Source organism: Gobio gobio, assembly GCF_949357685.1.
Source record: "Gobio gobio genome assembly, chromosome: 11".
Lineage (NCBI taxonomy): Eukaryota > Metazoa > Chordata > Actinopteri > Cypriniformes > Gobionidae > Gobio > Gobio gobio.
The window spans coordinates 23,727,961-23,748,375 of NC_137104.1; the positions used below are offsets into that span (position 1 = coordinate 23,727,961).

At 39.2% G+C, this 20,415-nt stretch overlaps 1 protein-coding gene across 2 annotated transcripts in view; it reads left to right on the forward strand.

Annotated features, from left to right (window-relative positions):
* The first annotated feature begins 186 nt into the window (after positions 1 to 186).
* The window catches only part of slc66a2 (solute carrier family 66 member 2), a 63,048-nt gene continuing 42,819 nt past the window's right edge, over positions 187 to 20,415 (forward strand). Inside the window, exons 1-3 of one of the 2 annotated variants that reach the window (XM_079829506.1) lie at positions 187 to 829; positions 1,788 to 1,921; positions 5,403 to 5,453. In XM_079829506.1, the coding sequence (XP_079685632.1) occupies positions 627 to 829; positions 1,788 to 1,921; positions 5,403 to 5,453 (388 nt within the window). In that variant the 5' untranslated portion in view covers positions 187 to 626. The remainder of the gene's footprint in view (positions 830 to 1,787; positions 1,922 to 5,402; positions 5,454 to 20,415) is intronic. The other variant, XM_079829507.1, reaches the window with a different exon arrangement.

Consider the following 20,415-nt stretch of genomic DNA (forward strand, 5'->3'; position numbering starts at 1 on the left):
GATATCCGGCCATTTCAAGTGTGCGTATAATATGTGATGGTAAATGTATTTAGAAATGCTGAAATATTGGCGTTAATGGTTAATAATTTACCGTATCATTGTTCTTGTCATACGCAAGCATAGACTGTTTACGCAAGTCAGAAAATGCGACTTGCATTAGGACCAAGCGTCTCATGAATATGTAATGAGTGCATCGTAACGTTGAGCAACACGGAAGTACTGTTATGAGCATTAGCCAGCTGTAGCAGAGAGGATCACAGCGGCATTAATATGATTTACAGCACTCTATTTATCTGTGCACAGATCAAACGACAGAAGATACACACCATCTAATACGGACCCACGCTGAGGAGTCGTTCCCATCGATTTAGCAAGTATTTCTTTCCTGGAAAAGGGAAGCACTTGAATGAATCAGATCTAATGAGTCAGTGGATGGTGACTGGGACAATGAAAGTACATTTACTGTCGTTGTTTAGAATAAATATCCAGTAATCTTCAGGAAATTGCATTTTAATATGTGAACAAAATGGCAAAATAGTAATGATTTATGTTTCATTAAATTAGTGGGCTAGTAATTGCATTCAGTTGATTTAACTATAAAGGACAGCTAGATACATCACTCAAAAATGGATGATGTGATTGTGGATCAGATCATGTATGTTGTTCATCAAGCGGTGTCTTGGATCGCATCTGTTGCCATCATATTTGGAGGAGTAGTGCCATACATCCCTCAGTACAGGGATATCCGCAGGACTCAGAATGCTGAAGGATTCTCCACATATGTTTGCTTGGTGCTACTGGTAGCCAACATATTAAGAATACTATTTAGGTGAGTTATGCACAACAGCTAAATGAGGAAACAATGTAAATACATGACACATAATCACTTTATTGCGTATTTATAAAGAGGCATTTATCTGACATCAGATCTTTGTTTAAAACATCGGTAATGTCATATTGGATAATGTGCTTGCAAAATGTTCCTTTTGTGTGTATATATTTTTTAAGGCAGTTAATCAACAGTTAATCACATCTATATACATGAACAATAACCTTTAAAAGCCTTTAAATGAATTGTTTGACTGTTTTTATGTCAGTACAACCACATGGAAAGTTACCCAATTTATCCATACCTGAAATTAGCAGTTTTTACCAGTATTTGAGAGAGATCTTTTTACTCTGCCACAAGGATCATTTGGGGTCGTCTGGATGATGCAATATCATGTTTACTGTTATTACCTTTCATAATAAAAAAGACATGTTTGTGGTTGTGCCACACTGACATTTGAGAATATAAAAAGTGCTGTGGAAAAGTTTTTCAATTATCTCAACAGCTTTAAAACTACTGATATTTATGAAATTTGTTTATATGAAAGGTTTTAAACCTTCGTTAAACCTTCGTTCGTACTGTTGCACCACATTTTGGGGGTTTAAGATAACAAAACATAGAATAATATGTATTATTTAAATGTGTTAAAAAGGAATTCAAGTTATTTTAAAAGGAAATAAAGCACTTGGACACAAAAATATGCACGTCATTTCATTGATAGGATTAAATATTGAGAGGTGCTTAAATTTACTATTGGTTCACAAATATTTTTTCTTATTTGTGCACTAATAATAAAACAAATTAAGTATATCAATTAAATATAAAATCTGCCCTAACAAAATTTGTACAATGATTTTTATAAATCCTCATCCATTTATCAGTAACAACTTGAAAAAGCATGGAAAAAGCTCTGACCAATATATGTATGTGTGTGTTGGTATGTATTTATTTTTTCCAGGTTTGGGCGTTACTTTGAGAGTCCGCTGCTTTGGCAGAGTATAATCATGATCATCACTATGTTAATCATGCTGAACCTGTGCACCAACGTCCGCATGGCCACTGAACTCAACACCAAACGCCGCTCGTTCACAGGTGGGAATCTTTATGACTCTTTACAGCCTCCGATTGAGTGTGTGTGGAGCTGCAGACCGAAGTTGTTTTCAGCATTATATTGGAGAGAATGTTTGTGTAACAGCTTTTTTTTTATTCCCAGATGGATGAATCATTAACTTTTTTTAATTATTATTAAATTCTCTAATTCCTGGTTTTCCAGTCAGTCTGTGTAGTTGATTTTGGTACTTGAGTTTACAGGCTATTAAATTACAGTAGATACAGTCACAAGGTTAGGGTCTGTTTTTGAACATGTTCCACGAGATTATCATACAAGGAGGGCCTTTGAAGGGGATGAACTTTGACCGACTGGCTGCTTGGTGAACATCCGTCTCAGGTTTATTTATACTTGAATGTTGTTAAGAGTCATTTGTTCACTCAGATTGCCATCTTGTACGTATTTAAATGTTTCAAACTGGTGGTATGATGCTTCATTGTTGTCACATGACATGACTTCATATATGTTTCCTTGAGTGATTCCAGGTATTTCATGCATACAGAAAATGCATTATACGTACTACTGAAGTAATTCGAGTAGTATAGTAGTATGCTGTACTAAGAGAGAACGAAAATTTGCTCCTTGGGCAAATTAAATCAAGCCTTAAACAAATAGTCTTTCACTCGGCTGTTTACACAGGACATCCTGTTTAAACAGTTTTTATCATTTGGTGTGAAATCGTTCGGTCCTCTCTGTCTTTATGGGTTGACTGTTAACCCATAACACTTAACACTGACACAACAGCCAAGAGAGTTAAACAAACTTTTCTCAGAGTTAAAGTGAAAGTTCACCCAAAAATGAAAATTCTGTCATTAATTACTCACCCTCATGTCGTTCCAAACCTGCAAGACTTCTGTTCATCTACGGAACACAAAGGAAGATCTTTTTGATGAAATCTGAGAGATTTCTTCTCCTCCACTGAAAGCTACGCAAATATACACTTTGATGCTTGAAAGTTTATGAAGAGATTGTAGAACTAATCCATGTGAGTTGAGTGGTTTAGTCGAAATTTTCAGAAGAGACACCATTGCTTTATATAATGAACAGGTTGAATTTAGGCTTTTATTCACATATAAACATTGATCAGTGGACATAAACAGAAGCTCGACTGAACCTGCTTGACGTGCATAAAGTGATTGTATCTCTTCAGAAAATTTGGACTAAACCACTCAATTCATATGGATTAGTTTTACAATCTCTAAATTAACTTTTTGAAGCGTCAAAGTGGTTGTTGGTCTTCATTTGCGTTCCGAATATGAACAAAAGTCTTGCGTGTTTGGAACGACATGAGGGGGAATAATTAATGACAGAATTTTCATTTCTAGGTGAACTAACCCTTTAACTTCACAGCGCTGACGCTTGCAAACTCTCCAATGGCTTGTCAACAAATGTTCAAAATAACTAGATGAATCACAGAAACAACTCCCGTTGTTAAATCTCAGGGTTCCCAGGATCTCATTCTCTCATTCAAACCCATTTGGTACACATTAAAATTAATGATTGCATATGTAGCTTCAGTAGTGTGATAGTGATGCAATTTTTTTGGGTGAATTTCACAAAATCTCTTATGCTCTTCAAGGCTGCATTTATTTGATCAAAAATACATTAATATTGTTACAATCTAAAAGAACATGTTCATTTATTGTAAAAATCAAAGTCAAAGTACCTTTATTGTCCCACAAGGGGAAATTGGATTTGCAGCAAATGCTCCACATAAACCACATAAATATACAACAACACTCACCAAAAAAGACCAACCACCAGAGAAGGAATTCACAATAACGCCCAATGTACATAATGTGCAAATAAATAAATGAATAAAATACAGAACATGCAACTTGTGCAAGTTATTATAAAGTGCTTAAGTGCCATTAAGGTGCCTCACAGCTGACGGAATAAAAGATATTTGCATCCTCTTTGTTCTGCATCTAGGAACTCGATAGCGCCGCTCAGAGGGCAAAAGCTCAAACTCCGTTCTTAGGGGATGATCCTGTGAATGAGCTATGACTCTAACTTTCCTCTGGACGTGTTTTATGTATAACTCCCCAGGTTGAGCCTGACTTCTCCTGGAAATCTTGCTCGCCACTTTGACCAGACTACCAAGTCTGTTTTTATTTGTCAGGGAGAGGCTTCCAAACCAAGCAGCTATACAAAAAGATAAAACCAAAAATGTAATGTGTTCATGGGCAAAGCTGAATTTTCATCAGTCTTTAGCGTCACATGATCATTCAGAAATCATTCTAAATATGCTGATTAGCAGTTAAAGGAACATTTCTTATTTGTATCAATGGACCCAATGATATGATGCAAAACTGTGTTCAACTATCATGTTTCTTGAGCACCAAATCAGCATATTAAATTGATTTCTGAAGGATCATGTGACACTGAAGACCGGAGTAACGATGCTGAAATTTTGCCATCGCAAATACATTACATACACAATATATTAAAATAGAAAATGGATATTTTAAATTGTAATATTTCACAATATTACAGTTTTTACTGTGTTTTTGATCAAATAAATGCAGCCTTCATGAGCATTAGACTTCTTTAAAGACCTTTTTTAATAATTCCAAACTTTATGACCCAAATGCACTACAAGTCAGTTTCAACCCAAAATCAGATGAAAAGTGACATATTTTACTCAGATGTATTTCTATTTATATAATTATATTGTATTGTTCTCATTTACTGTAATGTGAAAAATAAATCAATTATTTCATATTTATTTAGTTTATGGATGCACAATATATCGGCCACCATATCGGTATCAGCCAATATATGTTCATTTTTAATGTTATCGTTATCGGCCTGATAAGAATATTAGCCTGATATATTTAAGCCAATAAATAATGGATTATTGTTTTCATCAGCTGAGGCACTTCAGATGAGCACTGTTTGCCATGATGGTTTTCAATTACAAAACTGTTGTGCAGCGCAAATCTGTCATATCGGCTACATAAAATTATAATGAGAACATTTATAATTGTGTGCTTGGGACATGGATTTTAATGGTGAGACTTGTTTTTGTACTCAGGCTCTCAAAAATATATAAAAAATTGGATTTAGATTTATCGGCCAATATATCAGTTATTGGCTTTCAAATATAAAGAAATATTGGTTATCGGTATTGGCCAAAATAGTCATATCGGTGCATCCCTAATTTAAGTTAGTACGAACATATGCAATCATTACAGTAATGAGAATGTGTCTGGAATTTTATGCTGGAAAGTCATGCGCAATGCCAAGTATAATAGGGATTCTAAAAATATGCTTTGTTTTTTTCTTAATGCAAAATTTAGTATCTCAACGTTTGATTTTTGGGTGGAATATGACTTGGACATGTTTTCACGAGTTCCATGACTTCAGGGCTTTTTGTGTCTCCTAGAAGATGGAGCGATGCAATCTATTTTTTCCCCCTCTCCCTGTTCTTATTTTTTGTTTATTTGTCTTATTTGTCTGAAGCAACAGACAGTAAGGACGAAGAAATCAAACTTCCTAAGAGGCTGTTTCTGGGTATGTACTGATGTGTTTCCCCACAAAACACTAGTTTTTATTATATATAGATATTTTTTTTCTCCCATCATCCACCCAACTCATTTCCTTCCAGTATGACATGGACTGAACCATCTACTCCTCTAATCCTGTCATTAATTCACAGCTCTCTATTAACCTTAATGTTTCACTTGCATGTACCTGAAACAGACATGTGACGTGTATAACAATGAATTGCAAATGCATGTTTTTAGTGATAAGCAGTTTTGCATGTTTGTTGTTGTTTTGGATTGCAGTATTGCATGCAAGTAGTCTAGATGATCATGAACTGCTTTTTAATTGATATCAGTTTTTGTATGGCTCGCATGAACTATTCAATCAAAGAAATCCTATAAGAATTTCGTTTTACATGATTCTAACAGCTCATTTATCTGGTTGCCTAATTCATTAATATTTTATACTGCTGCATTCTGTACTATTTTATACTGCTGTATTTTGACTTAAACATGTAACACTCAGAAGAGTGTAGCATGACTTTGGATACTGAGCTTATAACAACTGCAATGTCGGTTAACAAATAGGCATGTTTGCACTGTGACTTACTGAACCCTACAGCACCCTTGGTTTCTGTTGCTCTACCCGAACAGCAGGTGGCGTTAGTGGTTTACACCTGCGATCTGCTGTATGATTGATGGACTCTTTTGCATTAACTGCCACATCTGCTGACTTTCTGCACATATGTGCTTAGATTTTTTTTCCTAAGTATGGCCTCCATCTGAGAATATTTGGTGTTTTTTGAGAGAATTCAAAAGATTGCAGAAGAAAGAATCTTGTTATTGCCTGTAGAAGGTGCCAGATGTCAGGTGTTCGAAGCACACGTGCTGAACCAGGGGAGTTATTATTAAAGATGCGCTTGTCTGTAGTTCAGTGCTGGTCAGGCAGCTGTTGATGTTGTCTCCTCTCTCTGAAAATCTGTGAGCCTTCAGTCCAGTTTGCGGTTCAGTCATTTAACATAGAACTTGTATCCTTGAATAGAGTCTGACCATATCTGTTAGATTTGCAAATGAAAAGAAGCAGCAGCACATGAAATTGTACTATTTATTCAGTTTACTCTGCTCTTTTCCATTCAAACTTGCTGTAGCCTGAACAGTTGTGAGACACGTCATGATGCACCATACTTTTTTTCTTTCCGGCCCCATTTTCACTAGTACATTTTCATTTTAAAACACATAACTTTTGCTACGGTTACGCCTGTCGTCCACACAACCCTGGCGTATTCAAACCTCGATCGTAGAGACCATTGGTGGCTATTGTTACAATGCTTTTTGGAAACACAGTCCTGGGCCGTCTCTCTCAGTGTCTCTGAAACATACCAGCCTCTACGACCGTGTAAACAGTAACTCAAAGACAGAACAGCATGCTTTGCTGACTTTTGTGGTCCTTTTTAGCAGCCGTTGTGCAGTTAAATGCTATATTTTATAATACTGCAGCTGCCTACATGAGCAAGAGGCAACTGTTTACACTTGTATGCGCATGCCCAGTGTGCATGAATGGTCATGTGATGCGTTTTCAGTCATGTAGTTTGGACAGAGATCGTTTCTGAAACACCATTATAGATGAGGATCGTTTTAAAACGAGAACGCACTAGAGTAACATTACATACACACACACACACCAACACACACACACATTATATATCTGTAAATAAATCCTTTTATTATTTACCATGCTGTTAATTTCCTATAAGGTATTTGATTGGCTTAGAGTTATAAACATTGTTCCAATCTTTCCAACTACACTGATTGCTGGCATGTCTATTTAATTGGTGGTTTGAAAGTTGGGTTTAATGCAACAAACATGATCCCTGCCCGATCTAATCTATAGCTTCTGATTAAGTCACTGTCATCCATTGTCTGCAACACATTTCTTCTCCCTCTTCGTCTTTCTGCCATTTTCTCCGCTGCTAAAGAAACTCTTAAGCCTCTTAAAAGTCCTCGTCCGTGCTCCTAACAAATTGGATCTTAAGACCTCTTTTAAGGGTTAAGATGCTTTCTGAATTACTTTTTTCTTTACTAGGATTTTTTTAGTTAATTGTAAGAGTAAACGCCCACATTTCTAAGAATTTTCTTGGAATTTTGTCACTAGGAGCTACTCTTTGATTTAAGATTCTTTATGAATACGGGCCCTGATCTTTAGCTCCCTCCACAGATTCTCAATGGGATTTAAGTTAGTTAATTGTTTGCTTTGCTAACTAAAGATGAGAACTAAAGATGGCGCCGCCGTGCTCGGTCGCCGTTCAGGTCGCTCCGCTAAGACTTTGCTTTTATTTATTATTCTACTCTCTTTTACTCTCTATTTTTTCCAACGGATCATCTGCTTTGATCTGTTACGACAGCAAAACACTTCTGGAAATTGGTTACCGCTACACTGACCTGTTTCAGGACACTTTCTCCAATCTTCCATCTGAGATTCGCCGGGACGCCGAGTTGAACAATGGCCACTCGAGTCGACGGCGAAGATTCAAAAAACACCGCGGGAAACGCGCTGGGATCCGCAACAGACTGAGAAAAAGAGCATTCAGTCCTCCTCTCCCGAGCATTTTGCTCGCAAATGTCCAATCCTTGGAGAATAAGATGGACGATCTTAGAGCCAGGATAAGTTTTCAACGGGACATGAGAGACTGCAACATCTATTGTCTGTCCGAAACATGGCTCACGCCAGCGGTCCCGGATACAGCCGTGACGCCGTCCGAGAACTTCTCTGTTTTTCGGATGGACAGAACAGCCGAGGCCGGGAAATCTAAAGGCGGTGGAGTGTGTTTCATGATAAACAAGAAATGGTGCGATCCAAGGAACATCTCCATTCTTTCGCGATCCTGCTCGCCTCACTTGGAACATTTAACTCTCATGTGCCGGCCTTTCTACCTGCCGAGGGAGTTTTCCTCGGTCATCTCCACTGCCGTTTATATTCCACCACAAGCAGACACGGGGCTGGCTTTATCTGCCCTCCATGATGTGACCAGCGGCTTCATAAACAAACACCCCGACGCTGCTTTCATCGTCGCGGGTGATTTTAACAAAGCAAACCTTAAGAAAGTATTGCCAAACTTTCACCAGCATGTCTCCTGTCCCACACGAGGAGCAAACACACTGGATCATTGCTACTCTCCGTTTAAGAACGCCTACAAAGCTCGTTCACAGCCAGCTTTTGGCAAATCGGACCATGCCGCCATTTTCCTCACACCGGAATATAAACAAAGGCTCGTTCAAGAGCCCCCGGTGAGGAGGGAAGTCAAACGCTGGTCATCCCATTCAGAGATCACGCTACAGGCAGCTCTTGATGACGTCGACTGGGACATGTTCCGCGCGAGTTCTGAAGACGTCAGCGAGTTCACAGAAGTGGCGCTCTGCTTTATTAACACACTGACAGAGCAAGCCACACAAACAATAACTATAACGTCCTTCCCTAATCAGAAACCGTGGGTGGACAGTTCAATTCGCACTGCAGTAAACTCGCGCACCACCGCTTACAATGCCGGTCTCCTAACGGGGGATATGAGGGAGTACAAAGCTTCATGTTACGCTCTCCGGCGCGCCGTTAAAGCCGCAAAACTCCGCTATAAAGACAGAGTGGAATCTCATTTCCAACTCAACGACTCCCGGCGGATGTGGCAGGGACTGAGGACCATCTGTGCTTTTGGAACTAAATCCTCTGCAGAGGTGAGAGCTGATCCGTTACTGGTGAACGAGTTAAACTCTTTCTACGCTCGCTTTGATGGTAATCGCGGCAGCGCGCAACATTATCCGGCTGCAATACCGGAGGCTGCACTTTCAGGACCGCATTTCTAGGACCGCATTTCTAGGACCCTATTTTTTATGTGACAGCGCCACCTACCGAATCGGAGAACTGCAATCCCAGGAACGCATTTCCAGGACCCTAGTTTTGGAGATCTGAAACAAGTGCCACCAAGGCAGTATTTTAACCCTTTTTTTTTAGGTTTTTAAAGGTTTATTACACCCAAATACTGCTTTCTTTATTGCAATTAAATCTGGTTTCTAGGAATGTTGAGTAATTATTTGGTCCAAGTTGCATAATTGAATAACTCATCAAGTAAAATAAACAAGGAATGGTATAGCCTTTTCAGTCAATCACATTTTTAAGTACAGAGGGAATACACAAGGATGACTCTGGGGTAGATTTAAGATTGTGTATATTTTATAAAATAATATATTTCAACAGTTGAATTTGAACACACACACAAAAACAAATTTGTTCATGACGTGAACCACATAGGAAGAACTTCATGGACAACGTCTTCGCTGACTCCTAAGAGAGAGAAAGATAGAGAAGTTAATGAAATAAGGAACATTGAGTTGAACTTGTTCAACTTTCTAATTGTTAATTTCAAATTTAAATTTTTCAAATCTTAGTCACCACAGAGCACACACATTATATACAATACAAAATTATATCAATCTTCATACCAAATAATGTTCATATTACTGTTATTGCATACTGTTCAAAGATTTGGGTGAACAGGTTCTTGAAACATTCATGTCAATAAAGCGCATCTGAACCGAGAATTTTTTTTTTACAGAGAAAGAGGCAAGAAATCTGAATAGAAATAACATGTTATTTCTACAATAATATGACTTTTCCTGTCCTTTAAATATTTAAAGCACACATTGTAATGAATGCAGCAGCACTACCTACCAACTGCTCTCCCCTCTTTTCAACAAGTTCATTTTATATAAATAAATAGACATAAATTAGGGCTAAGTCTAGGACTTGACCAATTAATTAATCTTTTGTTATACTTCTGCCTGCCCTGAGCTGTGTCCTTGAAAACACTTCATATAGAGTACAGTACACAATACATGACACAATCTAACACGTGGTATTTTAACAGTCAATTATTATGATGGCCTGTTATACCTGACTTTAAAAACGTCATATGTCTCAATCAACATTATAAAACCATGCCAAAATGAAGAGACGTACTCTTAACATGTCATGTATTGTGTGCTAACGTTAAACAGGCTGACTGTGAGCACGTGACAGCTAAAACATTACTTTTATTTTAACTTACTCTTAAAATGAAGAAAAAAACAACGAGTAACTAACAAGCTTTCACAACGAACGTAATACAGTTGTCTTAAGACACAATTGTGCTGTCACTAAGTCAACACAAGCTTTCATGCAAGTTTAGTTAAACGAATGTGCTAACAATTCATTTACAGCACTATCTTAAATACGTATGATAGCTATGCATTCAAGACTATTTAGCAAATCACGATCCTTTCTACGTTAACTTTCCAATGAAATGCATCACGATTGTTTTAATGTTAAAATAAAAACTGATTCACATGTGATACTCACACTCGTCATCCATCTTTGCTGGTCCTCTAATTCGCTAGGTCAATAAAAACCAAGGGTCCTAGAAATGCGGTCCTAGGACTGCGTTCCTGAAAATGCAGCCTCCGGTTGTGCAGGCAGATGCTACTCGCAGCGCGACTCCGGCGAGTGACGCGTCAGAGAGAGTCCCTCAGAGCAGCAACGGTCACGTGATCTCTGTCTCGGAGAACGAGGTTCGGAGGGCACTCAAACGTGTGGATGTCAGGAAAGCTGCTGGGCCGGATGGTATTTCAGGTCGTGTTCTGCGGTCCTGTGCTGATCAGCTCGCAGGGCTCTTTACATCCATATTCAACGAGTCCCTTGCTACATCTGTTGTCCCCACCTCCTTCAAACGATCCTCCATCATCCCTGTACCTAAGATCAGTAAACCCTCTTGCCTAAATGACTATCGTCCAGTGGCTCTCACATCTTTAGTCATGAAGGTCTTTGAGAGACTCATTAAAAACAACATTTGCTCCTCCATTCCTGACACTTTGGACCCTCTTCAGTTTGCCTATCGTCCCAATAGATCGACTGAAGATGCCATTTCTCACGTCCTTCACTCCTGCCTCACTCACATCGACAGCAAAAGTGGGAACTATGTCAGGCTGCTATTTATTGACTATAGCTCAGCCTTTAACACCATAGTTCCCATTAAGCTAACACACAAACTCCTGGATCTAGGCCTGAATTCTTCTCTCTGCCTCTGGATTGAAGATTTCCTCACTGGCAGACCCCAGGCGGTGAGAGTAGGCCCGTTCACCTCCACCTCCATCACCCTGAGTGTTGGAGCTCCACAGGGCTGTGTGCTGAGTCCCCTGCTCTACTCTCTCTACACCCATGACTGTTTGTCCACACACAGCTCCACCTCCATCGTCAAGTTTGCTGATGATACTGTTGTCCTGGGTCTCATCTCCAACAACATTGAGACGGCATACTTGGACGAAGTGGAGCAACTGACATCATGGTGCCAGGACAACTGTCTCTCTCTGAATGTTAACAAGACCAAAGAACTGATTGTGGACTTCAGGAAGAGACAGCATCGGTCATACTCCCCTCTCATGATCAGCGGGACACCGGTAGAGAGAGTGAGCAGCTTCAAATACCTGGGTGTGAACATCTCCGAGGATCTGACCTGGACTACACACATCCAGACACAGGTGAAAAAAGCCAGGCAAAGACTGTACCACCTGCGCCAGCTGAGGAAATTCAGGGTTTCACCAGCCATCCTGAAAACTTTCTATCGAGGGGCGATAGAAAGTGTCCTGACTCAGTGCATCACAGCGTGGTACGGGAACAGCACCAGTCACGACTGCAAAGCCCTGCAAAGAGTGGTGCGCTTATCCGAGCGCATCTCAGGCTCAGCTCTCCCGTCTCTGCAGGACATCTACACCAAACGCTGCAGAGGTAGAGCTACTAAAATCATCAGAGACATTAATCACCCTGCAAACTCTCACTTCACCCTGCTGCCATCTGGTAAGCGCTTCCGTAGCCTGATGGCAAAGACTGAAAGACTCAGGAGGAGTTTCTTCCCCCAGGCCATCAGACTCCTGAACTCAGTCACGTGACTCACTTCACCCCCGCACACGCATAAACATACGGTCTTTCAACATTAACATCCACACACTGCAATTGCACTGCACTTTACTTTACGTCCCTATTGTTACTGCGTAACAACCTGTAATAAACCTTGCACATTATACTTCTTTATATATACATATTATATATTTTATGTTAACCACTTATTTTTAAGTCTACAGTTTATCTCACTTATCATCCACATATTTTTTATATTTTTATTTTTATCTTATTTCCTATTTTTATCTTTTACTTGATTTATTTATAATTCTACTTATGTTAATACTTTTTATTCTAACTTTATTCTATTTCTATTTTAATTTCTTGTAACTGTTATTTGCACTGTCCATGGAGCGGACCTGTTTACATTTCACTGCCAGTTGTATATTGTGTATATAACTGTGTATGTGACAAATAAAACTCTTGAATCTTGAATCTTGAATCTTGAAGTCAGGACTCTGGCTGGGCCACTGCAAAACGTTAATGTTTTTGTCTGCTAACCATTTCTTCACCACTTTTGCTGTGTGTTTTAGGTCGTTGTCGTGCTGAAATGTCCACTGGTGCCCAAGGCCAGGTTTGTCTGCAGACTGCCTGATGTTGTTGTTGAGAATTTTGATGTATTGCTCCTTTTTCATGGTGCTGTTTACTGTGATTAGGTTCCCTGGTCCCCCAGCTGAAAAACACCCCCAAAACATTAGGTTCCACCACCATGTTTGACAGTGGGGATGGTGTTCTTAGGGTTGAAGGCTTCTCCTTTTTTTTTTTTTTTTACGCCAAATGAAGGCTACATCATTGTGGCCAAACAATTCAATTTTGTCCAAGTGGTGTCCTCCTTGGTCTGCGTCCGTTGAACCCAGCGGTGTGCAGTGTTCGTTTGACTGTCTGCCTTGAGTTGTTGCCACCAGCAGAGACCCCAGATTCATCAGGATGGCCTTGGTGGTGATCCTTGGATTCTTTTTTTTACCTCTCTCACTATCCTCCTGGCCACCACAGGTGTCACTTTTGGCTTCCGACCACGTCCTCTGAGATTTTTCACAGTGCGGAACATCTTGTATTTTTTAATAATACTTTGCACTGTAGCCACTGGAACTTCAAAACATTTAGATATGGTCTTATAGCCCTTTCCTGACTTGTGAGCAGCCGCAGGTCCTCAGTGAGCTCCTTTGTCTTAGCCATGACTGTCCCCAAACCAACAGCAGAGAGCTTCTGTTTTTCACCTGTTGAGTTAATTAAAACAGCTGTTCTCAATGAATCAGGGTAATTAGGATGCTTTAGAACAGCTTGGACTATTTGGAATGGTATAGATCTTTGGATTTTCCCATAGACTGTGACAGTTTGCAAAGGGTATGAATAATTTTGGACATGCCGCTTTTTGTTCAAATGTAAATAAAAGATGAGTAATAATTTTTTCCACAATGATGCCTCTTGTACATCGTCTTATTATCGTCTGGGAGACGCCGGTGTCATTTCTAATTAAGAAAAAAAACTTGCTGGTTGAATAAAAGTAACTAATTAGTCAGTAACTAACTTCAGAAATCAGAATTCAGAATTTCAGAATCAGAATTTGCCAGGGGTATGAATCATTTCGAGCTTGACTGTAAGTACGTCACCTTAAAATATAATGTATAAAATATAATGGATTTTAACGTTTTATTCTAGATTAGATTTGTATAATTTAGATTTGAGAACCCCGACCATTAAGACAATGTTAGTCACTTAAGTGGTCTGCTGGTTAAAAATCTGGGCTAGTAACAAAAACTGTGTTGGTTTGAATCCTGCAAGGGACGACCAATTAACTCATTACTATGCTCTTGTTCAAGACCTTTAACCTGAGGTTACTCCAGGAGGGATTTTCCCAGTAATAAGTATTGCAAATCGATACTAAATGTAATTACTGAATTAGATTGCATGCCCTGAAAAAAAGTTAATTCAGAAAGAATTCAAACCAATTCAAATTTTATGTTGTAGCCTTATGCTAAAATGTTTTTTTAATTATTTTTTCACATACAATGTATAGGTAAATGACAAAACAAAAACCAAAAAAGTTGCGATAACTGTGCACATTTATAAAAAAAAAATTTTTTATTTAGAAATAATTTAAATTAAGAATTTAAAGATTTTAGCATAAGCAACAACAAAATATGAAAATTAAAAGGAAGAATACTTTCTGAATGCACTCTGCTATGTACTTAGCTGTTATTTTAGTATAAAGTATATACTATTATAGTATTATTAATATTTTGAATTCGTTTTGATTTTGATTTTTTCATTTTAATAATTTGTGCCTTTGTCATTTTTTTAATTAGTTTTTGTTTTTAATATTTTAATTTAGCTTTCATTTACTTTATTTTAGTTTTGAAACATAAATTAGAAAATTTTCGACTAAAAACTGAAAACATTTTATGCGTTTTGGCCGTTCATTTACACGACAACAGCGTTTTGGGGGCCTGAAAATGCAAACTTTTGAAAAAGGGTAAGTTAAAGACGTGAATAGACATTCTGCGGTGCGATTCGCGCGAATGAGGCGGCGCAAATGACGCGATTCACGCGAATTGAGCGTTTGACGCGTGATTCGCGCGAATCGCCCGAGTTGAAAAATCTGAACTTATTGAACTGAACGAATATCTGAATGGATATTCGCACCGCGTTAACCAATCAGGAGCTTGCTCTAGTAGTGACTACAATGAGGAGAAAATCTGTATATTAATATCTGGTTCAGACAATATGATTATCCCTGTGATAACATTAAATGACATGAAACACAACCCAGTCTCTTTTTGTTAAATGCAAGTTTATGTATGATCAATAATACAAAAGTATAAGTAAAAGGTATAATACGCCATACATGAAATAAAGCAAACAATTCAGTCAAACATTCAAAGTCAGTGCTAGTCGGCTACAACTGTAACGTAAAGTTATAGCCTTAAAATAAAAAAGTAATGAAACTTCACTTTGCCCTCAGCCTAAACGATTTGCCAGGGAACAAATTATAGATCCTTGAGACCAAAGATCGCCCGTTACATATACACAAGACGAATGATAGCTCGAAACACCACAAAGACATCAGAGCCAGCGGTAGACGTCAGAAGGACTAGCCGAGGAAAGGCTACTCTCGCCGGGGTTAACGAGCGCGGAGCACCGCTGATCCACTGGAGCTCACAACTCCGAAAACGCCAGATAAAATGTTCAAATAGGCACTCTTTTTAAAAATAAACCACAGATTTGAGCTTTTTAACAACTACATTATCTCCTGAAAAAGTCTTAAAACTACGTTTTATCACACATTAACTGTAGATTTGAACAAAAAAGACGTGTAAACATAGCCCATGTCAGCCATTTCTCGACGAGACGAGCCGGCCAGCAGAAGCCCCTCCCATGACGCAAATTCGCGTCTGTTGTGAGGTGAAGGTCACGCGTGAATGAAGCGAATTTATTCGCGTCATTTGCGTCCGGTGTGAACACTACATAAAAGCAAGTTTTTGAAAATTTACCGTTATCGTCTTTGTGTAAACTACAAAAATTCAAAATTGTGAAAACTGGGACATCATGTGCATGTGTATTACATGTTCAGTCTATAGGCACGTAGTGTTTCTTTACTAAGTTACATTGGAAGCTACTTTTTAGTCGTTTTCGCGGATCCGTGTGCAAGGGGAATCGTTTTGATGACAGTCTGTAGTAAGAGCAGCAAGAGGGCTGATATTCATTGTCTTTTTTTTATCTAGCTGTAACTAGCAGTTGATGAAAAGGTATTTGTTGCTTTCTCTCTCTTACATGGCTCGCTCTATTGATCATGTAAGCCCTGCGGCCCCTCACACACCTCATTAGAAGTGTGTTCAGTAGAGAGGCTGAGAGGTGTTTGCTAATTGCTGCTTTGCTCGCAAGCTCATTGATTGAAGGGAACTGAATAATGGAGGTGTGCTCTAATCCATCCAGAGGTCACAGGTCAAGCTGTAATGGGCAGTTTGCTTGTTGAGGGCAGAACAAATAGTGCTCCTGAATGATATCCGAGCACTCAATAAGTAAGAGTTTTTGCAGTGCTACCCGAACGTTCAGAACGCAATTTATCTGTCTGTATTTGTCAGCCGGGTGATGTCCGTCATTCAAGCATGAAGCAGGTGGGGGTTGTTCACTGCTGATGGCTTTATTGCCTGTAATTTAGTCCAGGCAATGGCTGAGATTTCTAAATGTATTCCATGTAGGGCAGACTGCTGGGGTCCTTGTGGTTGTGCAGTAATGGACGTAAATGAGCGGCCCTCCCACACACAGTCTCAGCTCCCTACATTATCCCTACAGACTCATAATGACCGCAACTGCCTCAATTGGCATCCAATCACTAAAATCGGAGGATGGGGTGTTTCAAATAAATATGTATCTCCTAAACTTCCCCTAAACAGTCTATGTTACTTTAAACAGTATATTGACCTTTTTTTAAAAAAAAAAAATACAATAATTCACTGTAGTCTCCTCTGAAAGCACTTGTTATCCAGTTCTGTCTATTATGTTTTGCAATAAAATGGTAAAAACTAAACAGACATGGTTAGAAAAACGATTAATGGTTTATGCTGCACAAACTTAAGTTCCAACTGCTTTCCAATGAATTATACTGTGTGTGTGTGTGCGTGCGTGCGTGTGTGCATGCACACCGATCAGGCATAACATTATGACAGGTGAAGTGAATAACACTGATTATCTCTTCATCACGACACTTGCTAGTGGGTGGGATATATTAGGCAGCAAGTGAACATTTTGTCCTCAAAGTTGATGTGTTAGAAGCAAGAAAAATGGGCAAGCATAAGGATTGGAGCAAGTTTGACAAGGGCCAAATTGTGAGTCAGAGCATCTCCAAAACTGCAGCTCTTGTGGGGTGTTCACGGTCTGCAGTGGTCCAAGGAAGGAACAGTGGTGAACCGGCGACAGGGTCATGGGCAAAGATCATTGATGCATATGGGGAGCGAAGGCTGGCTCGTGTGGTCCTATCAAACAGACAAACTACTGTAGCTCAAATTGCTCAAGAAGTTAATGCTGGTTCTAATCGAAAGGTGTCAGAATACATCCATGCTGACCACTGTCCACCTCCAAAAGTGACAACAGTGGGCACGTGAGCATCAGAACTGGATCACAGAGCAATGGAAGAAGGTGGCTTGGTCTGATGAATCACGTTTTCTTTTACATCACGTGGATGGACGGGTGCGTCTATGGGAAGAAAGCAAGCCGACGGAAGCAGTGTGCATACCAATGTACACAGTGCAGACCATGTACACCCTTTCATGGAAACAGTGTTCCCTGGTGGCTGTGGTCTCTTTCAGCAGGATAATGTGCCCTGCCACAAAGCAAAAATGGTTCAGGGATGGTTTGAGGAGCACAACAACGAGTTTGAAGTGTTGACTTGGCCTCCAAATTCCCCAGATCTCAGTCCAATCGAGCATCTGTGGTATGTGCTGAACCATCCATGGATCCATGGAGGCCCCACCTCACAACTTAAAGGATCTGCTGCTAACATCTTGGTGCCAGATACCACAGCACACCTTCAAGGGTCTAGTTGAGTCCATGCCTCACCAGGTTAGGGCTGTTTTGGCAAAAGGGGGACCAAAACAATATTAGGATCGGTGTATACAGTGGGGCAAAAAAGTATTTAGTCAGCCACCAATTGTGCAAGTTCTCCCACTTTAAAAGATGAGAGAGGCCTGTAATTTTCATCATAGGTACACTTCAACTATGAGAGACAAAATGAGAAAAATCACATTGTCTGATTTTTAAAGAATTTATTTGCAAATTATGGTGGAAAATAAGTATTTGGTCACCTACAAAAAAGCAAGATTTCTGGCTCTCACAGACCTGTAACTTCTTCTTTAAGAGGCTCCTCTGTCCTCCACTTGTTACCTGTATTAATGGCACCTGTTTGAACTCGTTATCAGTATAAAAGACACAACCTCAAACAGTCAGACTCCAAAATCCACTATGGCCAAGACCAAAGAGCTGTCAAAGGTCAAAATTTTAGACCTGCACCAGGCTGGGAAGACTGAATCTGCAATAGGTAAGCAGCTTGGTGTGAAGAAATCAGCTGTGGGAGCAATTATTAGAAAATGGAAGACATACAAAACCACTGATAATATCCCTCGATCTGGGGCTCCACACAAGATCTCACCCCGTGGGGTCAAAATGATCACAAGAACGGTGAGCAAAAATCCCAGAAACCATACGGGGGGACCTAGTGAATGACCTGCAGAGAGCTGGGACCAAAGTAACAAAGGCTACTATCAGTAACACACTACGCCACCAGGAACTCAAATCCTGCAGTGCCAGACATGTCCCCCTGCCAGAAGAGGATTGGGAGAATGTCATATGGTCAGATGAACCCAAAATAGAACTTTTTGGTAAAAACTCAACTTGTCGTGTTTGGAGGAGAAAGCATGCTGAGTTTCATCCAAAGAACACCATACCTACTGTGAAGCATGAGGTTGGAAACATCATGCTTTGGGGCTGGCCTGTTTTTCTGCAAAGGGACCAGGATGACTGATCCGTGTAAAGGAAAGAATGAATGGGGCCATGTATCGTAAGATTTTGAGTAAAAACCTCCTTGCATCAGCAAGGGCATTGAAGATGAAACGTGGCTAGGTCTTTCAGTATGACAATGATCCCAAACACACCGCCCGGGCAACGAAGGAGTGGCTTCGTAAGAAGCATTTCAAGGTCCTGAAGTGGCCTAGCCAGTCTCCAGATCTCAACCCCATAGAAAATCTTTGGAGGGAGTTGAAAATCCATGTTGCCCAGCGACAGCCCCAAAACATCACTGCTCTAGAGGAGATCTGCATGGAGGAATGGGCCAAACTACCAGCAACAGTCTGTAAAAACCTTGTGGAGACTTACAGAAAACGTTTGACCTCTGTCATTGCCAACAAAGGGTATATAACAAAGTATTGAGATTAACTTTAATTATTGAGCAAATACTTATTTTCCACCATAATTTGCAAATAAATTCTTTATAAATCAGACAATGTGAAATTTTCATTCTGTCTCTCATAGTTGAAGTGTACCTATGATGAAAATTACAGGTCTCTCTCATCTTTTTAAGTGGGAAAACTTGCACAATTGGTGGCTGACTAAATACTTTTTTGCCCCATTGTATATATATTATTTAAAATCTTTAAATAATCTTTATTAAAAAAAATTATATTATTCAAATCAATAAAAATATGTACTTCATATCTGTGTATAAAAAAAATAAATAAATAAATATATATATATATATATATATATATATATATATATATACACACATACATATAAAAATAAGTGTGTGTGTGTGTGTGTGTGTGGATATATAAAGACATTGGAAGATGTAAACATCTGTTACAATGGTAGACATTGTAAACAGATGGTGGTCACAATTATGAATATGAGAATACTAATATCAACTTCTTATATTTTATATATACAATAAGCATATAGCAACAAAAAGAAAAGAAGTGGCGATAATGTTAGAAATCATGAAGCTCAAGATGTCAGAATGCCAGTCTGTCAGTCAAGTCCAAAGCATAATGCAACCCATAGCAACACGTTATGGCAACGACGTCTCAGACAGTCTGACGGCAGATAAAAATACACAGTAATGACTTTCGAGTGATTCATTACAAAAGTGCACACCAAATATAATAAACCCAGAAGCTCAACCATGCATGCTGGTTCTCGCACGTCATGCACATACATTTAAGCTTTTCGTCTTAAATCGTTTGGAAAACCCACTTGAAGGTGATTACCGCCACCTACTGCTTGACACCTGCGTGATAGCTGACAAAAAAAATAAAGGATCAGGCTTATGATGGCCTATACCGATCAGTAAAAAAAAATGCTTGAGATCGGCTTATGACAACCCTAATTATACATGTATTATCAATGCTGACAAATTACCAAAATATATCCACAACACAAATCACAAGAAAATCGCTGTTACATCAAGACAAAGTGCTTGTTTCCTGCTTTGGCAAGTGAATTCAGTCTTGCATATACTAGC